The 16,603-nt window shown below is 37.1% G+C and overlaps 1 protein-coding gene across 2 annotated transcripts in view; it reads right to left on the bottom strand.

Moving 5' to 3' along the window:
* Positions 1–16,439, bottom strand: part of ALPK2 (alpha kinase 2) — a 39,850-nt gene extending 23,411 nt beyond the window's left edge. Inside the window, exons 1-4 of one of the 2 annotated variants that reach the window (XM_072416537.1) lie at positions 15,471–16,439; positions 6,155–6,302; positions 1,578–1,705; positions 946–981 (exon numbers count right to left, since the gene is read on the bottom strand). In XM_072416537.1, coding sequence (XP_072272638.1) covers positions 946–981; positions 1,578–1,705; positions 6,155–6,302; positions 15,471–16,428 — 1,270 coding nt within the window. In that variant the 5' untranslated portion in view covers positions 16,429–16,439. Of the gene's footprint in view, positions 1–945; positions 982–1,577; positions 1,706–6,154; positions 6,303–9,164; positions 9,252–15,470 lie in introns of those variants that run through there. The other variant, XM_072416539.1, reaches the window with a different exon arrangement.
* Between the last annotated feature and the right edge of the window lie 164 nt (positions 16,440–16,603).

Consider the following 16,603-nt stretch of genomic DNA (forward strand, 5'->3'; position numbering starts at 1 on the left):
TTTTGACTTTGATGAGGATGATTTAATGATATCAGGTGTGGAGGAAAAGGAAAGGACATTTACCAAGGTGACACATAACAACCTCTGCCAGATGAATTTGATAACACATCCCCAGAATATTATTTATCCATAAGGATGAGGGAGCCATAGAGCTGTCCAAATGCACGATTAGCTTTCATCTTTGCAGCAAACTGGGTGAACCATTCATCTAATTATAGATAACACTAAGTACAGTTTATTCACCAGTGGACAGGGTGTCCTCATCGCCCACCTCAAGTTTCCATTCCCTGTGTCTTTTCCCAAAAATGATTCATTCCTTTTAAGTGCCTTACTTGGAATCATTTTATGTACAGGCATGCGTTGAGTTGAGGATTATAAATACCAAGTGACAGGGCTACAGTCCAGTCTGTGGGTTTCATCTTCCCCTGGCTCCTAAGGTGTCATTACTAGAGTTCACTAATTAGGAGTATATCATTACATGGATACTCATTTTAATACATATTGAGGTATTTGATTGCGCAGCTAGCCATAGGAGGTCAGATATCTCCCTATATTCAATGGGTTGGCAGTAATATGCCAAAATATGACTATGAGGTGCCAAAACTGGTAATTCATCCGACAGACAGAATTGCTTAGTGAGAATTATGTGCCTAAAGCAGAACCAAACTCTCCTCGTTCCTACGCTTGTGCCGATATCGTTACCCAGTCAGTCCCCTTTTGGGTTTCAGACCTTAACTGGCCTATCCAGAATGATGCAAGATCATCCTTGTCCTATGTAACTTTACAAAAACTCCTAGCTTCAATTTTACTAGCTATTCTCTGTATTTGGGAGTTAAAACCTAATATAATTTTCTAGTGTTATAATCCTAGAATTTTAAGGGTTAATTCAAAAAATGTACATATGTTTACAATGTGGCAAACAGTGTTTTGCAATATTCATATTACCATCTATATCCTGATAGCGTGTCAGCTGCTCCAAAACTGCAAATAAAAACAAAGTCTGATTATTATGAGCAGTTATTAATGCAATTATTTGATATAATATTGTACATCAATTGTATATTAATAGCAAGAAGCAAATTAGCAAAGCGTGGAAGGGGGTAATAATGCAGAACAGCAGTTGGATGAGAGGACCAATGAGATAATAAAGTGAAAATAAACACAAAAAGCCACCAGGAGGTAGAGGTTTTTGGACTTTTCCCTGCTCCTGGTGGCTCTGCTCAAGTTACACTGTTCCTGCCATCCAGGTCTATGGATAGTGGTGCCAAGAATAGAGCACTCTATTCTTTGCACCACCATTCATAGACCTAGATGGCAAGGACAGAGTAACTTGCCCAACAGCCAAAAAGGATCAGGCTTCGGTGGATAGGCATTCTTGCCAACTATGGCAAATGCTTACCCATAAATACCTGTTATGATTTTTACCATCATATTTTAATGATGAGTACACTTTCAGGCTAATAAAGCAATGACATGCAATGTGCAGTTATTAAAAGATCAGTGAGACCAGCAGTCAATTTTGATGCATTATTGCACATTTCATGCTATTCCCCGATCTACACAATGCCTATGTTTACCTTCAGATGTCAAGTGAAAATCAGTTGACACTTTTCCATGCATGTTCTTCAATGTACATATATAGATCCCCTGGTCCTTCTTACTGGTCTGTACAATGGCAAGGGACACAGGTGAATCATCTTTAGGACTGGAAAGAAATATAACAACTTCAGTATTAGGACAATGCTGTGTATAAGAAAACATGACGTTTGTGTTCCACAACCCTATTTAATGTACAGTGCTGCGTAATATGTTGGCGCTATATAAATCGTGTTTATTATATTATATTAATATTAACAATAATAATAACACAAAGAAACAGCAGAACAGCATTTGTTCACCCTAAAATGCCCATAAAGGTTTGGAAGCGCACAAAAATATAACAATTAAAGATAGTGGGGACTTTTATGAACATTTATAGACATTTAGATTTTTTTTCCTCTTTCCCTCCCCCTGTGTAATATAAAAGAGAATAACCTGATTTAGGGATACATGTATAAAAGTCCTGTATGCTCATTTCAAAGTATAAAAAGTCCAGGTAAAAAGTCTGTGTAACCAGGCCTAAAGAGCATGTATAGCCAAAACTTATTTTTAATTTGCTTAGAGCTGAGAAGGATTAAACCCACTACTAGAAAATTTTTGCTGCCTGTGTACCATTGGAGAAATTTTCCTACCATGTCTTGTCCTAGAAACGCAGAAGAAAGTTTACGGAAAAGTTGAAAGCTTACAAACGTCATCAAACATCAGCAATTTTCATACAAAACATACAAACATCTTTACGTGTATACAAAAACAAAAATAATTATAAACGAAATAGAAATACATAAACAGAATACATCAGCATCTGCAATAGTCAAACTTTACCTGAATACCCATACAAACTCCCCTCGCCTATACTATTCCTGAAGGTCAAAAAGCATTACCGTCACTTTATGCATGCAACTCTTTTACAAAAATCCTGCCAAGGAATGGGAAAGAAAAGCCTCTTAGCCAGAGATTAAAAGTCCTAAAGTGGGCTAACTTTCCTTTCCCCCAACTAAATAAAAAAAATGCCTATAACATGGACTGCACATCATGAAAAGTATTTCCACATTCTCTATGGTCAGGAGCTTCAAAATGCAGAGGGCCTAAAGAATGTAAAAACTATACACCTTATTTTGCAGATTTTATGACAGTTAAAAATACCATAACATACTGTATATAAAATGTACTGTAGGTGGTTGGCTGGCTTTATAAATTATACACGGTTTCTAAAACAAGTAATGCCCTCAAGCTGCCATCCACTTATTTAATTTATTTACAAACAGAAGTGGAGACAAATAAGTGGAGGTGGAAAAACCTGGCGTTTACTATAGATAAGTCCACTTATTTTCATAACCTCCAGTATTTCTATGTAAGCTCGGGTGTTTATCAGTGTTCTCCTGTCTCGGCAGCTGCCACCAGCTCTTTGCTTTTCTTGTGTTTGACATGTACAGGGTATCAGGATTCTATCATTAGCAACCACACGGCACTAATACTGCTCCTGGCAGGTGCTCTAATCTGTCAATCACTGTCATGTTACCGAAACAACAGACAGGGCAATGCAGAATTGGTAATGTATCTACAAGTAATGTGTCTATTTTATTAAATATATTTATTATGGTGACTGCTACAAAATAAAGTTAAAAAGATACGTTTATGATATGAAATTTTGTATTTTCCTTTCTAATAGTTTTGAGGGTAACTAACAGCATGGGAAGCTAGATCCAATAATAAATAGATTAAATGTGCCCACAAGCCCAGCAGCTGGCCAATGCTTAGTTAGGTATCAGATACAATTCCATTCCAAATGATGTTGGTTTTTATTTCGGATAATTAATGCAAGAGATAATCTGTCTACCCTGTTCATGTGACTCTCCTTTCTCCAAGCAACAAACATGAAGCCATACTAGCAGCTATTCCAGGTGCCTGGGAATGATCAGACCCAAATGTAGACTGTCTTATGTACCTTGTAAATCGTAATCATTGTGTTGCACAGGTAACATAAAGCACAGCATTATTATGTAGAATGTAAACATAGCTACCTCCACGTATCTACTCTAAATATTGACAAACAGTTGTAATACATCAACTCACATTTATAATCCTGATGAGCCAGTACAATCAGAAATTACATTGCAGGAAAATCTATACCTATCTATATACTTCCTATCTAAAATTCAACCTTCTAAAATTGTTCTATCTTGCTGCTTTTGAGAAAAACTAATCGTGTGAACATCCAGCTGTTAGTAAAGTCATTTGTCTATTTGAACCTCAGATGTCACCAACCAGTGCTCTGTGCTTTTGTACTTTTAGACAGAACTAATAAACTTGGGGGGCATAGCGGTTTAGAGGTTAGCGCTCTGGCCTTTGCAGCACTACATCCCAGATTAAAATCTTGGCCAAAACACTATCTGCATGGAGTTTGTGTGAGTTTCCAGACACCCTGGTTTTCTCCCACATTCGAACACACAGTTAGGTTAATTGGCTTCCCCCAAAATTGACCTTAGACTGTAATTATGATATATGACTATGGTAGGGACAATAGATTGGGAGACTTTGGACTTTGTAAAGTGCTGTGTAATATGCTGTAAAGGTGTAATACGCTATCTAAATGCACGATAATAATCTCCTATAATCATTTTTTTTTTACAATTTGAGGTTGATTTACTGAAGTCATTTGGGCTACTTATTTAGCAATGTGAGCTACAATTTTGAAAAGGGATAATTCACTTAACTTAGTGAATATGCTGAAAATTCACTTTGCAAAGAATACCTAATCACATGCAAAGAAAATGTTAAAAAAAGTGTAACAAGGGAATTATTTTTTGCAGAGCAGGAAAACAGCCTAAACCCCTTTAATACATTTCTTGAAGCTGAAGCCTGTGGAAGAAGACAGGAGGACCTGGCAACGTTTGGCTCTCATTGGCAATCAGCAAGGGGTGGTTAATGCATTTGTAAAAGGACCCTGCTATAAAAGATCACTCACATGTTTACATTAGGCAGCTATTATGGGAAGGTATGCTAAATGGGTATACAATAAGTGATAGGCGTGTCCTCCAGCAAGAGAGTCACAACAGCTTCTAGTTCCAAAGATTTGATGGAAAATCAGTAATAGGACAACAACCCATAGAGAAGGTCTAGCAAAGCTGCAGGAGGTTAATTGGTGTATGGCAAACTCTTCCTCTGTCACACTATAATTATCACTGTGGTGGGTTCTGCAAATACAGAAACAAGATGCCAAACCCATAAGACAAACCTCTAAAAACACTAAGCTATGTAATAATCAAACAAAACTAAAGTCATTGTGTAATAGCAGTCTGCAACTAAATACCCCCACACTGCATCTACCAACAGAAGGGGAACAGTTGTAGGAAAGCCAACCAATATTTAATTTTCTATATTTGTGCATTGGGTGTTTTTGATCTTTTTAGTTTGAATTGACTTCAAATTGATGTACCAGCAAGTACCTTGCATAGGCAAAGCACAAATTCACTTGAATGCTGTCACAGCAGGCTGCTATGGCCTCTATGTGATAGTGTTCTAAGGATGTGGCAGGTTCATTTTATCCACAATTGCTCTTCTATGTTCCCCAGATACAGATCAAAAACAAGGCTCCTGGTGTGCATCTGAACTGACACGAGTAGAGACCTGTCAGATTGAGATTTAAAGGTGGGAGATGCACCAGGCTGGTAACTTCCTAGATTGTTGATAGCCGGGAGATCCATGCACTGTATTTTAGAATCTCAGCATCCTGAGTACAGCAACATAGGTCCCAGCCTCACTTCATACCCTGGGAGCCTGGAACAGGAGTAAAGTAACCATGGGGGAGCAATGCTGGTGTCACACACACATGGACAATCATGGAATAATACCAAATTAAGGGTAATGTGGCAAGCCTTTACTCATCAATACTCAAGGCAAGAAAGGAAAAATTGAAAAAGAGTTGTCATTGGTCGATAGAACTCTTAGGCCAGAGTTCTGCCATCTGAGCACAAGAATTTTTAGATTGTCCTAGGTAGTAAGGAAAGATAAGTAAAGGTAAATGCAGGTACCAGCTTACTATGAGCATGGTGGAATTCAAAATACATCTATCATCTGAGATTAAAAGAGACTTTAACTGCTATCATTCCACTGAAAACATTTGTGCTTGACTGGTATGTTAGCCCACTGGGTTTAGAAAACTTTGAGTATGTAATTTGGAAAAAGGTTGAAGCCGCAATATCATGATAACCAGGCAACTGGTGTTTTTAGACCACCAGTGGGTGCTTCAGTGTTTCCTTTGACAGGTGCACATGAACAGCTCACCAGGCAGATAAAGTAACATGTTACTTGAGTCTGTCATGTCCTAATCATGGTACAATGTAATAAATGAATGTAAATGCAGCTACACTAAAAAAATACCAGCATAGCCAGACACAAAGCAGTGTTTAGAGCTTTGGATCCCTTGCACATCACTGCTGTAATGTTTTAAATAAAAAACTCCTAAAACAATCAGTGGCAGCTTACAATGATTTCTATCTCAGACTGATGTACAATGCTGAGTCGATGCCTCCATTGTACAAAATGTTGCACTCACCCTCTCTGCATTCGAGCTAGCAACTTGGAATCCTTAGTCCATGTGATAGTAGAATCAGCATTGATATCTCCAAAATGACAGAAGAGCTTCAAGTTTCCAGAGCAATCAGGAAATATCTCAGCTTGGATGCCATGCAGGATTTTGGGAGCTGCAAATATTAAAACATAAGGATGACCATTTTTTGAAAAATAAAAATGCATTTTATGTTCTTTAAAGCTGTAGGCATTTTTTATACAGTATATACCCACTTGTAATAGTTTTTCAATACCAAATTTGTGGCACAATATAAAGTATGGGCAGCTAAAAAAATAGTACATGTAGTATGGTAAAGACTTTGCAGATGAGTTTTGTCTTTTGTCCATTGTGGAGACAAGGGTCACAGGACCAACAGTGAAGGTGAAAACTCCCAGTGGGACACAGACAGCAAATTAAACCCAAGGCTTTAACCATTGCCTACTATATCTGAAAAACAACAAAAAAAAATACATACACATATATACTTTAATATTATATTATAGCTCAGAAGAAATATAAACACTATAAAGTCAGTGAAATCTACCCAAGCTTCAATAGAGAATGGATCAGTCAATGGGAACAGGACAGTCTCCAGCTTGCAGCTAATACTCCTTATAGAAGGTCTTCTGGAGGGGTAGCTGCAAAGGGGAGCAAGCTTCTACAAAAAAGTGTATTTGGAGCTTCTAGTATGGAACTAAAAGCCAAACAGCAGGCAGACATTCTGTCCTTCTTTCTAGGGATCATCATTATTCTATCCTCTGGTACCCAACCTGCACCCATGGCACTGATTGTTTTGGTGGGTATTCTATTGCTTACTTAGTGCCTGTGATGTAAATATATTCCATAGACTGACTTGGAGTATTTTAATAGTTTTCGATTTTTTCTTTCCCACAATGTTACAATGTTATGCTATTCATCTTTTTTTCTTTAGCATGTTTTTCCCCACAGATAAATTATCAGTGATCTTGCTGTAAGAAAAACTAAAAGTATGACAAGCGAGGTTGTAGAGAGCACAAATGATGAAGCAAAGGAACAGTAATAGCAGTGATCTCCAGCATTCTCAAGTAACTTGTCTCTGGTCTGTCCCCTAAAGTATGTCTTCAACAATTCATCTGAAGCATGTCTCCAAGTTTCAACAACTCGTATAGTATTGTTCACAATCCCCTGCAGCATGTATGAGTTTCTGACCATATCTAGTAGCATGCCCATAGTGTTTAACCAATAATTGTTGCATATCTGCCATCTCTTATAGCATTTTGTAGCTTTACATTTACAGAATATTATTTGCGGCCCACCACTGCTCTAGGCAATGGGGGTGTGGAAGGGACACATATACAAATAAAAAAATGAAAAGATAAAGGCAAAAGATATCGTATATAGAAAGTGAATTAGGAGAGGTTCACTGATGCATTACCCAACTTTTCACACCAGGGATGTGCTTTGTGTCTTTTAAGATGCCAGTAATGTTTCCAGTGGAGATTTTTCATTTACATACCCAAGAGCTATACCAAAGTTAACAGAATACACTCCCAACAGATTTCACCTACAAATTAAATATTCTGTGTGGATATGCCAACCCTGTACATAAACAGATTATACTAGGGATGAAAGCAGGCACTCTAATAGCTTTTCTGTCCTTATGCATCAGTTTCCATGCATGATCCCTCTTCCATCGGTGAGCAGGTTTGTCACCAGTATAAATAGACCCTTTCCATGTTCTCATGCACAGTGCTTGTTCAGTGGAAAGTCACAACTGATGGTGTAAGCAGGTGCAGTCATTCCTTTGATTTGGTTCTCTAGAATAGCTCACTTTGAGGGCATCTTGTTTCACAACATGCAATAAAGCTGTCCGTGGTTTGTTTCACAAGGAGCATGGACTCCCAAACCAGGGGGTCTTAGTCACACATGCTGCTGTAGTGACATATTACCAAATGGAAACTATTGCACCAGACCATTTATGACATTATAATAAATAATTTGAAATATAAAAATAAACGTCAATGCCATTTTTAAAAACCATTAGATGAGGCTCAAGAAACTAAGCTAAGTGAAACACAGATTTTATTTCAATTCTGGTAAATCAATGTTTCTCATCATTTTAACATAAGGAAACCCTTGAAATAACATTCAGGTATTCAGTGAACTCCTGCTATATTCACAGCTCACAGTCACTTAAACTGACCTGAGAATGTCAAAATCCACATTTCTCAAGGAACCCTTCTCAAGAAACACTGTCAAGCTGTCCAGCAAATGTGACACTAACAAGGGTACGGACAAACCATAAAATGCCTATAATACAAACTGCTTGAAATGGTCAGCTTTATAGGTGTATAAATCTTGCTTAAACAATATAAAAGTAAAAAAAACACTGCTGCTGTACCCAATTAAACCCAAGTGTTAAACCCAACTTTATGTTTAGGCAAACTCGTTAGTTTTGGATAGAGTAGAGTTAAACCAAGTCAGATTATTTTTTCCTGTCTTTGTCCTGCTGGGGAGATTTCATTTCACTTCCTTCCTAAAGGAGTATGAAGACATCTCTGACACTGTAACAGGTGTCTCTACTGAAAGACTTCAACCCAAAACTCACAAGCAGAACCACTGCCAGTTTTGTGCTTGAGCAACCCATCCACTTATCTTTTATTTTTTATAAAACATTCTTTGTTTAAGGATTTTTTCAGGGATACAAAAACAATACAACCAGAATCAAAATAAATAACATACAAAAGTGGAAACAATACAATAACACCAATGTATAACTCGTTCAACATAATAGCACCGCCCAAAAAACAGCAAATAACGTAAGTCAAATATCCAGTTAGTTTTTTAAACCCTTGAATATATGTGTGTGATATTCTGTCCTTCCAATAGTTTTTCTCAGATAAAAAGTAATTAGAACTGATTCAGACACACAATTACTTGTGCACTTTTGATTAATATTTACTAACACACCCGTTCTATAAATCTCCAATAGGACATCCAAAACCCAGGCACTTACAATACACTGCAGATTTCCCTTTGGATCCAATCATTTTGTTGGATCGGAGTTCACATTGGAAGTGAAAACCAACGTATATGTTCTGGATCTTTGTTCTGGTAATACCCGAGACTGACCTATGCCCCGAGATGGAGTGGAGGCTGATTTTATTGCAGAAGGGACATAGCCTGTCCGTTCTGTAATACCAAACATGTTTCTCACAATTATTTTTAGATTAGATTTAGTTCTGTGGTGTCCATCTAAGCCCAGAGGGTGATGGCTCTCTTCTTGTGATTTACCAGTGGAAAAACACTACAGGACATGTGAAAATCAGGAATATGCTAGCAGAATAAAAAAGTAATAATAAAACCATGGTATGGTCAGGGTCCCACCATTCACACAAAACTGCTGCTTTACTATTGGTGACATTTTAATCATTTTCGCTCACAGTTCCATAGAAAAGCAATAACACATTTACTATACATTTGTTTTATGCTTTCTCTCAACAATTTTACACTACATTACTCTGTGCCTCATTTGATAACACTTTTGTTGCTGCCCACCATCCAAAAGTCTACGAGTGTTGGTGTGTCTGTCTTGCATGATTGAATGGGAAAAGAATGGGAAATGATCGAATGTTACCCAAACAGTGCACTTTTAGCATCTCACACCCCCTGTATTTCCGTACATTTATTTCTGCTTTAAGTTGGAATGTGAACAATCCTTAGGAAGTATTTCCAGTGATATTCTGTAACCAATTCTAACATTTCTAATTTTCCACTTAATTCTCTGCTATTTCTGACACGGATCACCATCAGGTCTTGGCATTGTACTGGCTGATTTTTTTCTGTTCGGCAATATTCCTTATATTCACTTCTGACAAGAAGTAAATCTCCAGCAAGCCTCAGTCACTGCAAACTATATTAAACTTTTACTGTAAGGCCATGCACACCAGTATAAGAAAAGTAAAGCCCTCGAGCCTGCAAGGATTATATTACCAGTTGGCTACAAGTCTGAAAATAGCAATCATCCCTGGGTCACTTGGTGAGTTATACTTCTCTTCACATGCTTACAAAAGACATTCTGTAACATTCTAAGTGCACTACACAGTGTATACATCAGTGTAAATAAGTCAACACTGCACCAAAAGATAGTTTCATTTGTTCCAGTTTGATTTAGGGCATAATTTAGGTGTATAATGGGTTCAGAAACAAGAGAAAAAGAGAACATTGCTACGGTAGATGGGCAATGCAGTGCACATAATTCACTTACGTATATGTCCTTTAGTGAATTTTAATACTAGTTTCTTATACTGTATATTTGTGTTGTGATGCTTTTTAAAATAAAATAAATGCCAAGGCATGTATACAGCAAGTTGCTGGAACATGTTAAAACACATGCTTTAACGCAATACCACGAATGTTGTGTTGAGGAGAAGAAAATTTCCACTATATATATATATCATATTTCATAGCGGTTTACAAAGTAAGATGGAAGCAATAGTGGTAACAATACATGAACAGTATAATAATCACCGTTAACAGAATAATAAAAGCATCTAGCAATGCAGTTACATGTTTAGAACCATTAGAGCAAAGAAAAAATGGGAAGAGGGCCCTGCCCTGCAAACTTAATCTAAGAAATATATATATATACATTATATATCCCTCTTACTTCCCAAATACAACAGACCCAACCTTCCAATATTCACATTCTTTTGGACGAAATCCTATTTATTGCTGCCCTTGTTTTGCAGTGGACTCTTCCAGTATTGTATACAGCCTACAATGTTAGGAGATGGCCCTATACAACTTGTTGATGACCGACTGTGCAGGTGTGGTCAGAGGTGAAAAACTTTGAGAAGGCTCTCAAGTTTTGAATGTAAAGGGTCAGAAAATGTGATTACATAAACATTCTGGCTTGTATTTGGTCCTTGAGGACAGAAGATGGACATCCCTGTTATTGAGGATGTAAATATTGAGCAGCCAGTGGCTGTATAGGTAAATGTATAGGTAAAAGTATAGGTATATGCTGTATAGGTAAATTAAAAGTCTGGGTTGAAGGGGTGTAGGTTTAGGTTAGAAAGCAAAACAATCACCATGCATACAACGCTAAGGGTTACATTCACAATAATAATATCCAAGTGTTAACATTGGTAATTTATGCTTTGTTTACATTTACTTGGGCCCTAACATAAGTGCTTGCAAATGTCAGCCTGTTAACTTCAAATGGAGAAAAACGTACTCTTGGACCTGCTCTTACCCCTTTCAAACCCCTCCCCAGCACCACCCCACGATTGACTCTAATTCGACCCAAAGCCTTCCCTAACATCTGTCTAAATTATGAGCCATGTGATGCTCTTGCTGCTGCTACCCTGTTCCATCTTGCTTGCTGCTAGCAAGTCCAAGCCTGGGCAATGGACCACTCAGGGATGAAGACTTATGACACCATTTGGCAGCCCAGCTAGCCTCCGCATGCATTGTGCACACATGTGTGCTGATGGGATTGGCAAAGCTGCCAGTCAATAGAAACACTGGTACATACAAGCTCTGATCCAGTGCAGAACCAAAAAAATCTGGTACTGTACTAACCAAAGCAGTACACTTGGATCATCTTTTCAAATGGGGCCATACTAGGCCTCAACTAATAAAGCAAATATCTGCACCACTTTAGGGGGCCATGCAGTGCCTTACAATGTATATTGCTCTGAGCTGTCTGACTTTACTTTTTACATGTGTTGGGTGGTCTTAGGAATAAATGCCAATGTATATATACCACATGAGGTATAAGTATGTTTGCTGATTCTGATCTGCATTAATGGGCTTAATCCTGGGATTACACTGGAAAATCTAAACAAAGGCTCCCTGCAGAAGAAGACTGTGTTTTTTTTACCTCTTTATTGGGCAGTGAGTGTCTTTTAGCACTGCAGCCTCTAAATGCCTTCATCTCTATTATATGCATTATATGTTATTCCTCCTGCCAGTCCCTGCATCCCTACTAAACCCTATAGAGATGTAAGGGTCAGAGTATAGAACCACAGAGCTTGTTGGAAAACACAGGCATTCAATCCTCCTGGAAGCCTGGATTCATAAAGACATTTCCGGAAGCTGCAGCTTGCACTTGCTGCCCACGGAAGTGGTAAAAATTAGTCTTCTACTGCTGGGAGTCATAAATTATTGTATTAAGCTGAAGTAGCTCTAGAATAAAATATACCTTCGTGACTGTAAATATTCAACATGGTGCAATCACTTTTATTGGGCACCCACATTTAACCGTGTAGGCATCAAGAATCAGGTATAGGCAATTAGGATTGGCACTATCTGGGCCTGTTTGAAAACTCTATGGGAGCATCTTATTTTAACATTACATTGTCTCGAACATTACCTTGAGGGTTATAGAAAGTAGAAACAGGTCATTACTTTGTATTTCTTCCCCACAAACCCCTAAAAATACCTGAATTGTTAAAAACTACTTAACAGGTATCTAGAATGGGTCACTTCCAGCATAACCACTTACTTTTGAATGAGCCAATATTATCACATTGTGCCATCTTTATATCAAACGCATTTCCTTTTTTTAAAAGCAAAACATCCAACATTTTAATAAATATTCATCAAAGCTTCAAGCAGTTATGCCAAGATTGGCACAATAATTCAAAATGATATAAAGTTTCAATATATACTTTAAACAAGTGACGGCTTCAATCATGCAATATCAGCACATTTCATTTGGTTCATCCATCACCGTTCCCAATGTAATTTATAAAGTTCCTTTATAGCCTCTCATTAACACTGGATAGCATACTGGAAAATCATTATAGTGTTGCCTTTATGGCACAGCTTCTTTTTTTCTTTCCAAGTGATGGGGGCATGATACATACATTCCATTACAAAATATTTTGTGCACCTAGTTTATTAGATTTCATTTAAAGTTGCAACTTTAGTAGCTCCAACATCTTAATAAACTTAGAAGAAATGATATTTCAGCTTTCAGTAGGTGCTGGAGAACTAAACTGATATATCTGTGTATTTCGCATGGACTCTCAATGGAAGATCTCATTGGGTACTTACGCCAACACACCTACTGTAGTCATTTCCACTCAACCTTTGGTTTTTTAAAATTCACTTTAATTTATGCACAGGAGCGCATCCAAATGTAGAAAACCATGGGGGAGATTTACTAAAAGAATGTAGGCTGTTCATATAGCAAAATTAATAATACCCTTGCATGGGATATTTATTTACCTTTGTAGAGGAAGCTCTGGTAATTTCTATCATCCCATTGTGTACATTGCAAATACATTTTTTAAGGTTTCATTGAGTGTTCTTTGCAAAGTAATCTATGACTTTATAAACTTAGTGAATTATCCCTTGCAGACAAAACCAAACTGGCAACTGCTCTTAAACTCAAAAACATTTGGAAAGGCATTCACACAGCCAACAATACAAGGTTTCAACATGTACCAGCCATCCTGCAAAAAAATCTCTTGCAGAGAAAAAGTGGGTGGGATGGCCTAAAACTCCCAGAAGGCCAATGAGCTTGGAATTATGGTAGAAAGATCTCATTGTTAGAATACACAAGATAAAAAGGAAGCCAGGGAGAGAGTTAGCCCAACAGGCTCCATTTATCAATAGGTTTTCCAAGTAAAATCGGCTAGAATACAAACTAATATGGGTGATCACAAGCACAAACTTCAAAGCACTTACTAAGGTAACAACTTAATCCAGTTCCAAGTTTAGTTGTAAAATGCAAAGTGGGAAGCGTTCTTATTGGCTGGAAGTTGTCAAGGATAGTACAGCTTCTAACCATCACCAGCCAGTTGAGACACTGATTGCTATGAAATATAATATAAATATTTAATTTAGCTAATAACTCACTCTGGTATTGGCTGGGAGATTCTTCAAAAACCAAAAACACCAATATAACAAATCTACAGATAATATTTGTTTTATTACTTTACATCTATTTAAAATTTTGCTATTAACTAAACAGAAGTTAAAGGGTTCTTGAAACAATGGCTTCTTGAAGGGTGTATAAATGAGAGGCATACCATTGAGCATATTATTAATGTAAACAGAACTCAAACATATAACTAAAACCAAATATTGTAAGCTATTAATTAGTATGAATCTCATTATTCTAATCTAAAATCAATATACAGTTATATACAAAAGTAAAGCAGCCATGTTTGACTAAAGTGGTTATCCTTCATTTTCTGTTTTTGTTAGGGCTGGTGAGATCAGTAAGGTCATCACAACCAGCAAAAGGTATTTTTATAAATCTGAATCTCCAGTCCGAAATGGTTATAAGTATGCAGATTTACCTCTTGGAAATGTATTTATTTTTGTTTTTTTTTTCTTTGCCTCTCAGATCAGATATGTTGATTTGAGCTTCATACTATAAGGCAGTTCTATCTCCTACTTGAGTTCAACGATAAAAACAAAACAGTTATATAACAGCTGAGATTACACAAAGGAGCACTTTGTTAAATGACAGTTTCACCTGTTCCAATGGACCACACAGAATGTTATCAGCTTTAAGCACAGGCAGTAGGCATTCTTGGGGTATCAATACCTAAACACCAGACTCACCTTCTTAGTTTGATTGGAAAAAAACTAATAATAACACAAATGTATATTCCTGAATGATAAAAATACACTAATTAAACCTGATAGAGGAAATATCCTCATTGTTGACTGGTTTTCTTTCTTAAATATAACTAACGAAATACAGAATAAAAGATTAAACCTTTTGAATTTTTTTTATAGATGACTCTGACTTACATATATTACTATGGGTTATTTTGGGATGAGGATCTCAGTCCTACTGCCAATACAAATTTATCCAACCATTTCTCTGCTAATTAAATAGAAATATCTTTGCTTTGTACAATGAATACATGAAAAGGTCGGTCAATAAGTCAAATCCAATAGATAATGTAAACTGCAGTCCTCTAAATTTCTCATCCTTCCAAAACCCCTGTGTAGGACACCATTACAGCTCGTATTTGGCCGTGATGTGTTCCTTAATGGATACAAATGGTTCCTAAAAAATCTCACTATTTTAAATTGGTTTGTTCATATTTGCCTAATCTCATTTTTTTGAGCTGCATTTTAAAAAAAGGAATCTTATCAAACCACAAAAACAACACAAGCAAATTGAAAGCTTTAAAACACACATGTTGAAAATAGGATTTGTATAGAGTAATTGTAATTCGAAGCACATAGATGTATAGTTTAAGGTGTCTTTAGGTTTAGATGTAATTTTGTTTACCGTATAGAAATTTGATGTGTAAATCTATCACCGAAAACTCAAAATTGTTCTTACCTTTGTTGATGTCCTTTGAGCCGGTTGTGTCAATGCTACTTTGCCTTTTGAGCCTTTTCTCTTCTTCTGGTTGAAAACCCTCATTTACATCCACTGCCTGTGCTTCATTTCCTGCAGTTTTGGTGGTTTCTTTTCCAGCAGATTTAAACTTCTTTTTTACCATTTTGCTGTCTGAGTTCTTCTCACATAGGCTTGCAGAGCCCATGAAATACAAGGGACAGCTGGCTCCTCTAGCCTGGTCTAGGTCAATGCTCCGAGCTCGAACTAGCTCTGCCCCTCTAATTGTGTCAGGGTCTCGGCACACTTGTGACGGCTCCTGAGAATTTGGAATGTTATCCTTGACATGCAGTGAATGTGCCTTTTCTATTTCAGTTGAATTATAACACATACCATCCTTACTTTTAACAAGGCTTAGCATTTCACCATTCTCACCACAACTCGAACGTCTTTCAGCGATACCCCCTTGGTAATTTTTAACAACAACATTGTTAATTATATCATGATGTCCTTTACTAATTGAAGCACAAAAGATGTTCAATGGAAATATATCCAGTGCCTTCTTCTTACTATGCATTTCAGCCTCTTTGTGGACTGATGCATTTCGCTTCATTTGCTTTCCACCAACACTTTGGACTGAGTTAGTTCTTAGGTTATCATCAGAGGAAGGACTTTTGTCAACCGCCAAGAAACAAGATCCCTCTGCAGGTTCCAAACTTTTGGTTGTATCATTTGAGACATCTGATATTTTTAGTATGTCCATTGTGTTCTTTTCTCCTGGTGGTTGGTCGCTTAGAATATTCATTTTTATTCGACAGTTGTCTATGATCTGGCTGTGCGAATTGTTCTTTTCTCCTGGTGGTTGATCCGTTAGATCATTTATTTTCACTCTACATTTGTCTATGGTCTGGCTGTTCAAATTATTCTTTTCTCCTGGTGGTTGATCTGTTAGATCATTCATTTTCACTCTACATTTATTTTCACTCTACATTTGTCTATGGTCTGGCTGTTCAAATTATTCTTTTCTCCTGGTGGTTGATCTGTTAGATCATTCATTTTCACTCTACATTTGTCTATGGTCTGGCTGTTCAAATTGTTCTTTTCTCCTGGTGGTTGATCAGTTAGATCGTTCATTT

The sequence above is a fragment of the Pyxicephalus adspersus genome, chromosome 6 (assembly GCF_032062135.1).
Source record: "Pyxicephalus adspersus chromosome 6, UCB_Pads_2.0, whole genome shotgun sequence".
NCBI classification, from domain to species: Eukaryota; Metazoa; Chordata; class Amphibia; order Anura; family Pyxicephalidae; genus Pyxicephalus; species Pyxicephalus adspersus.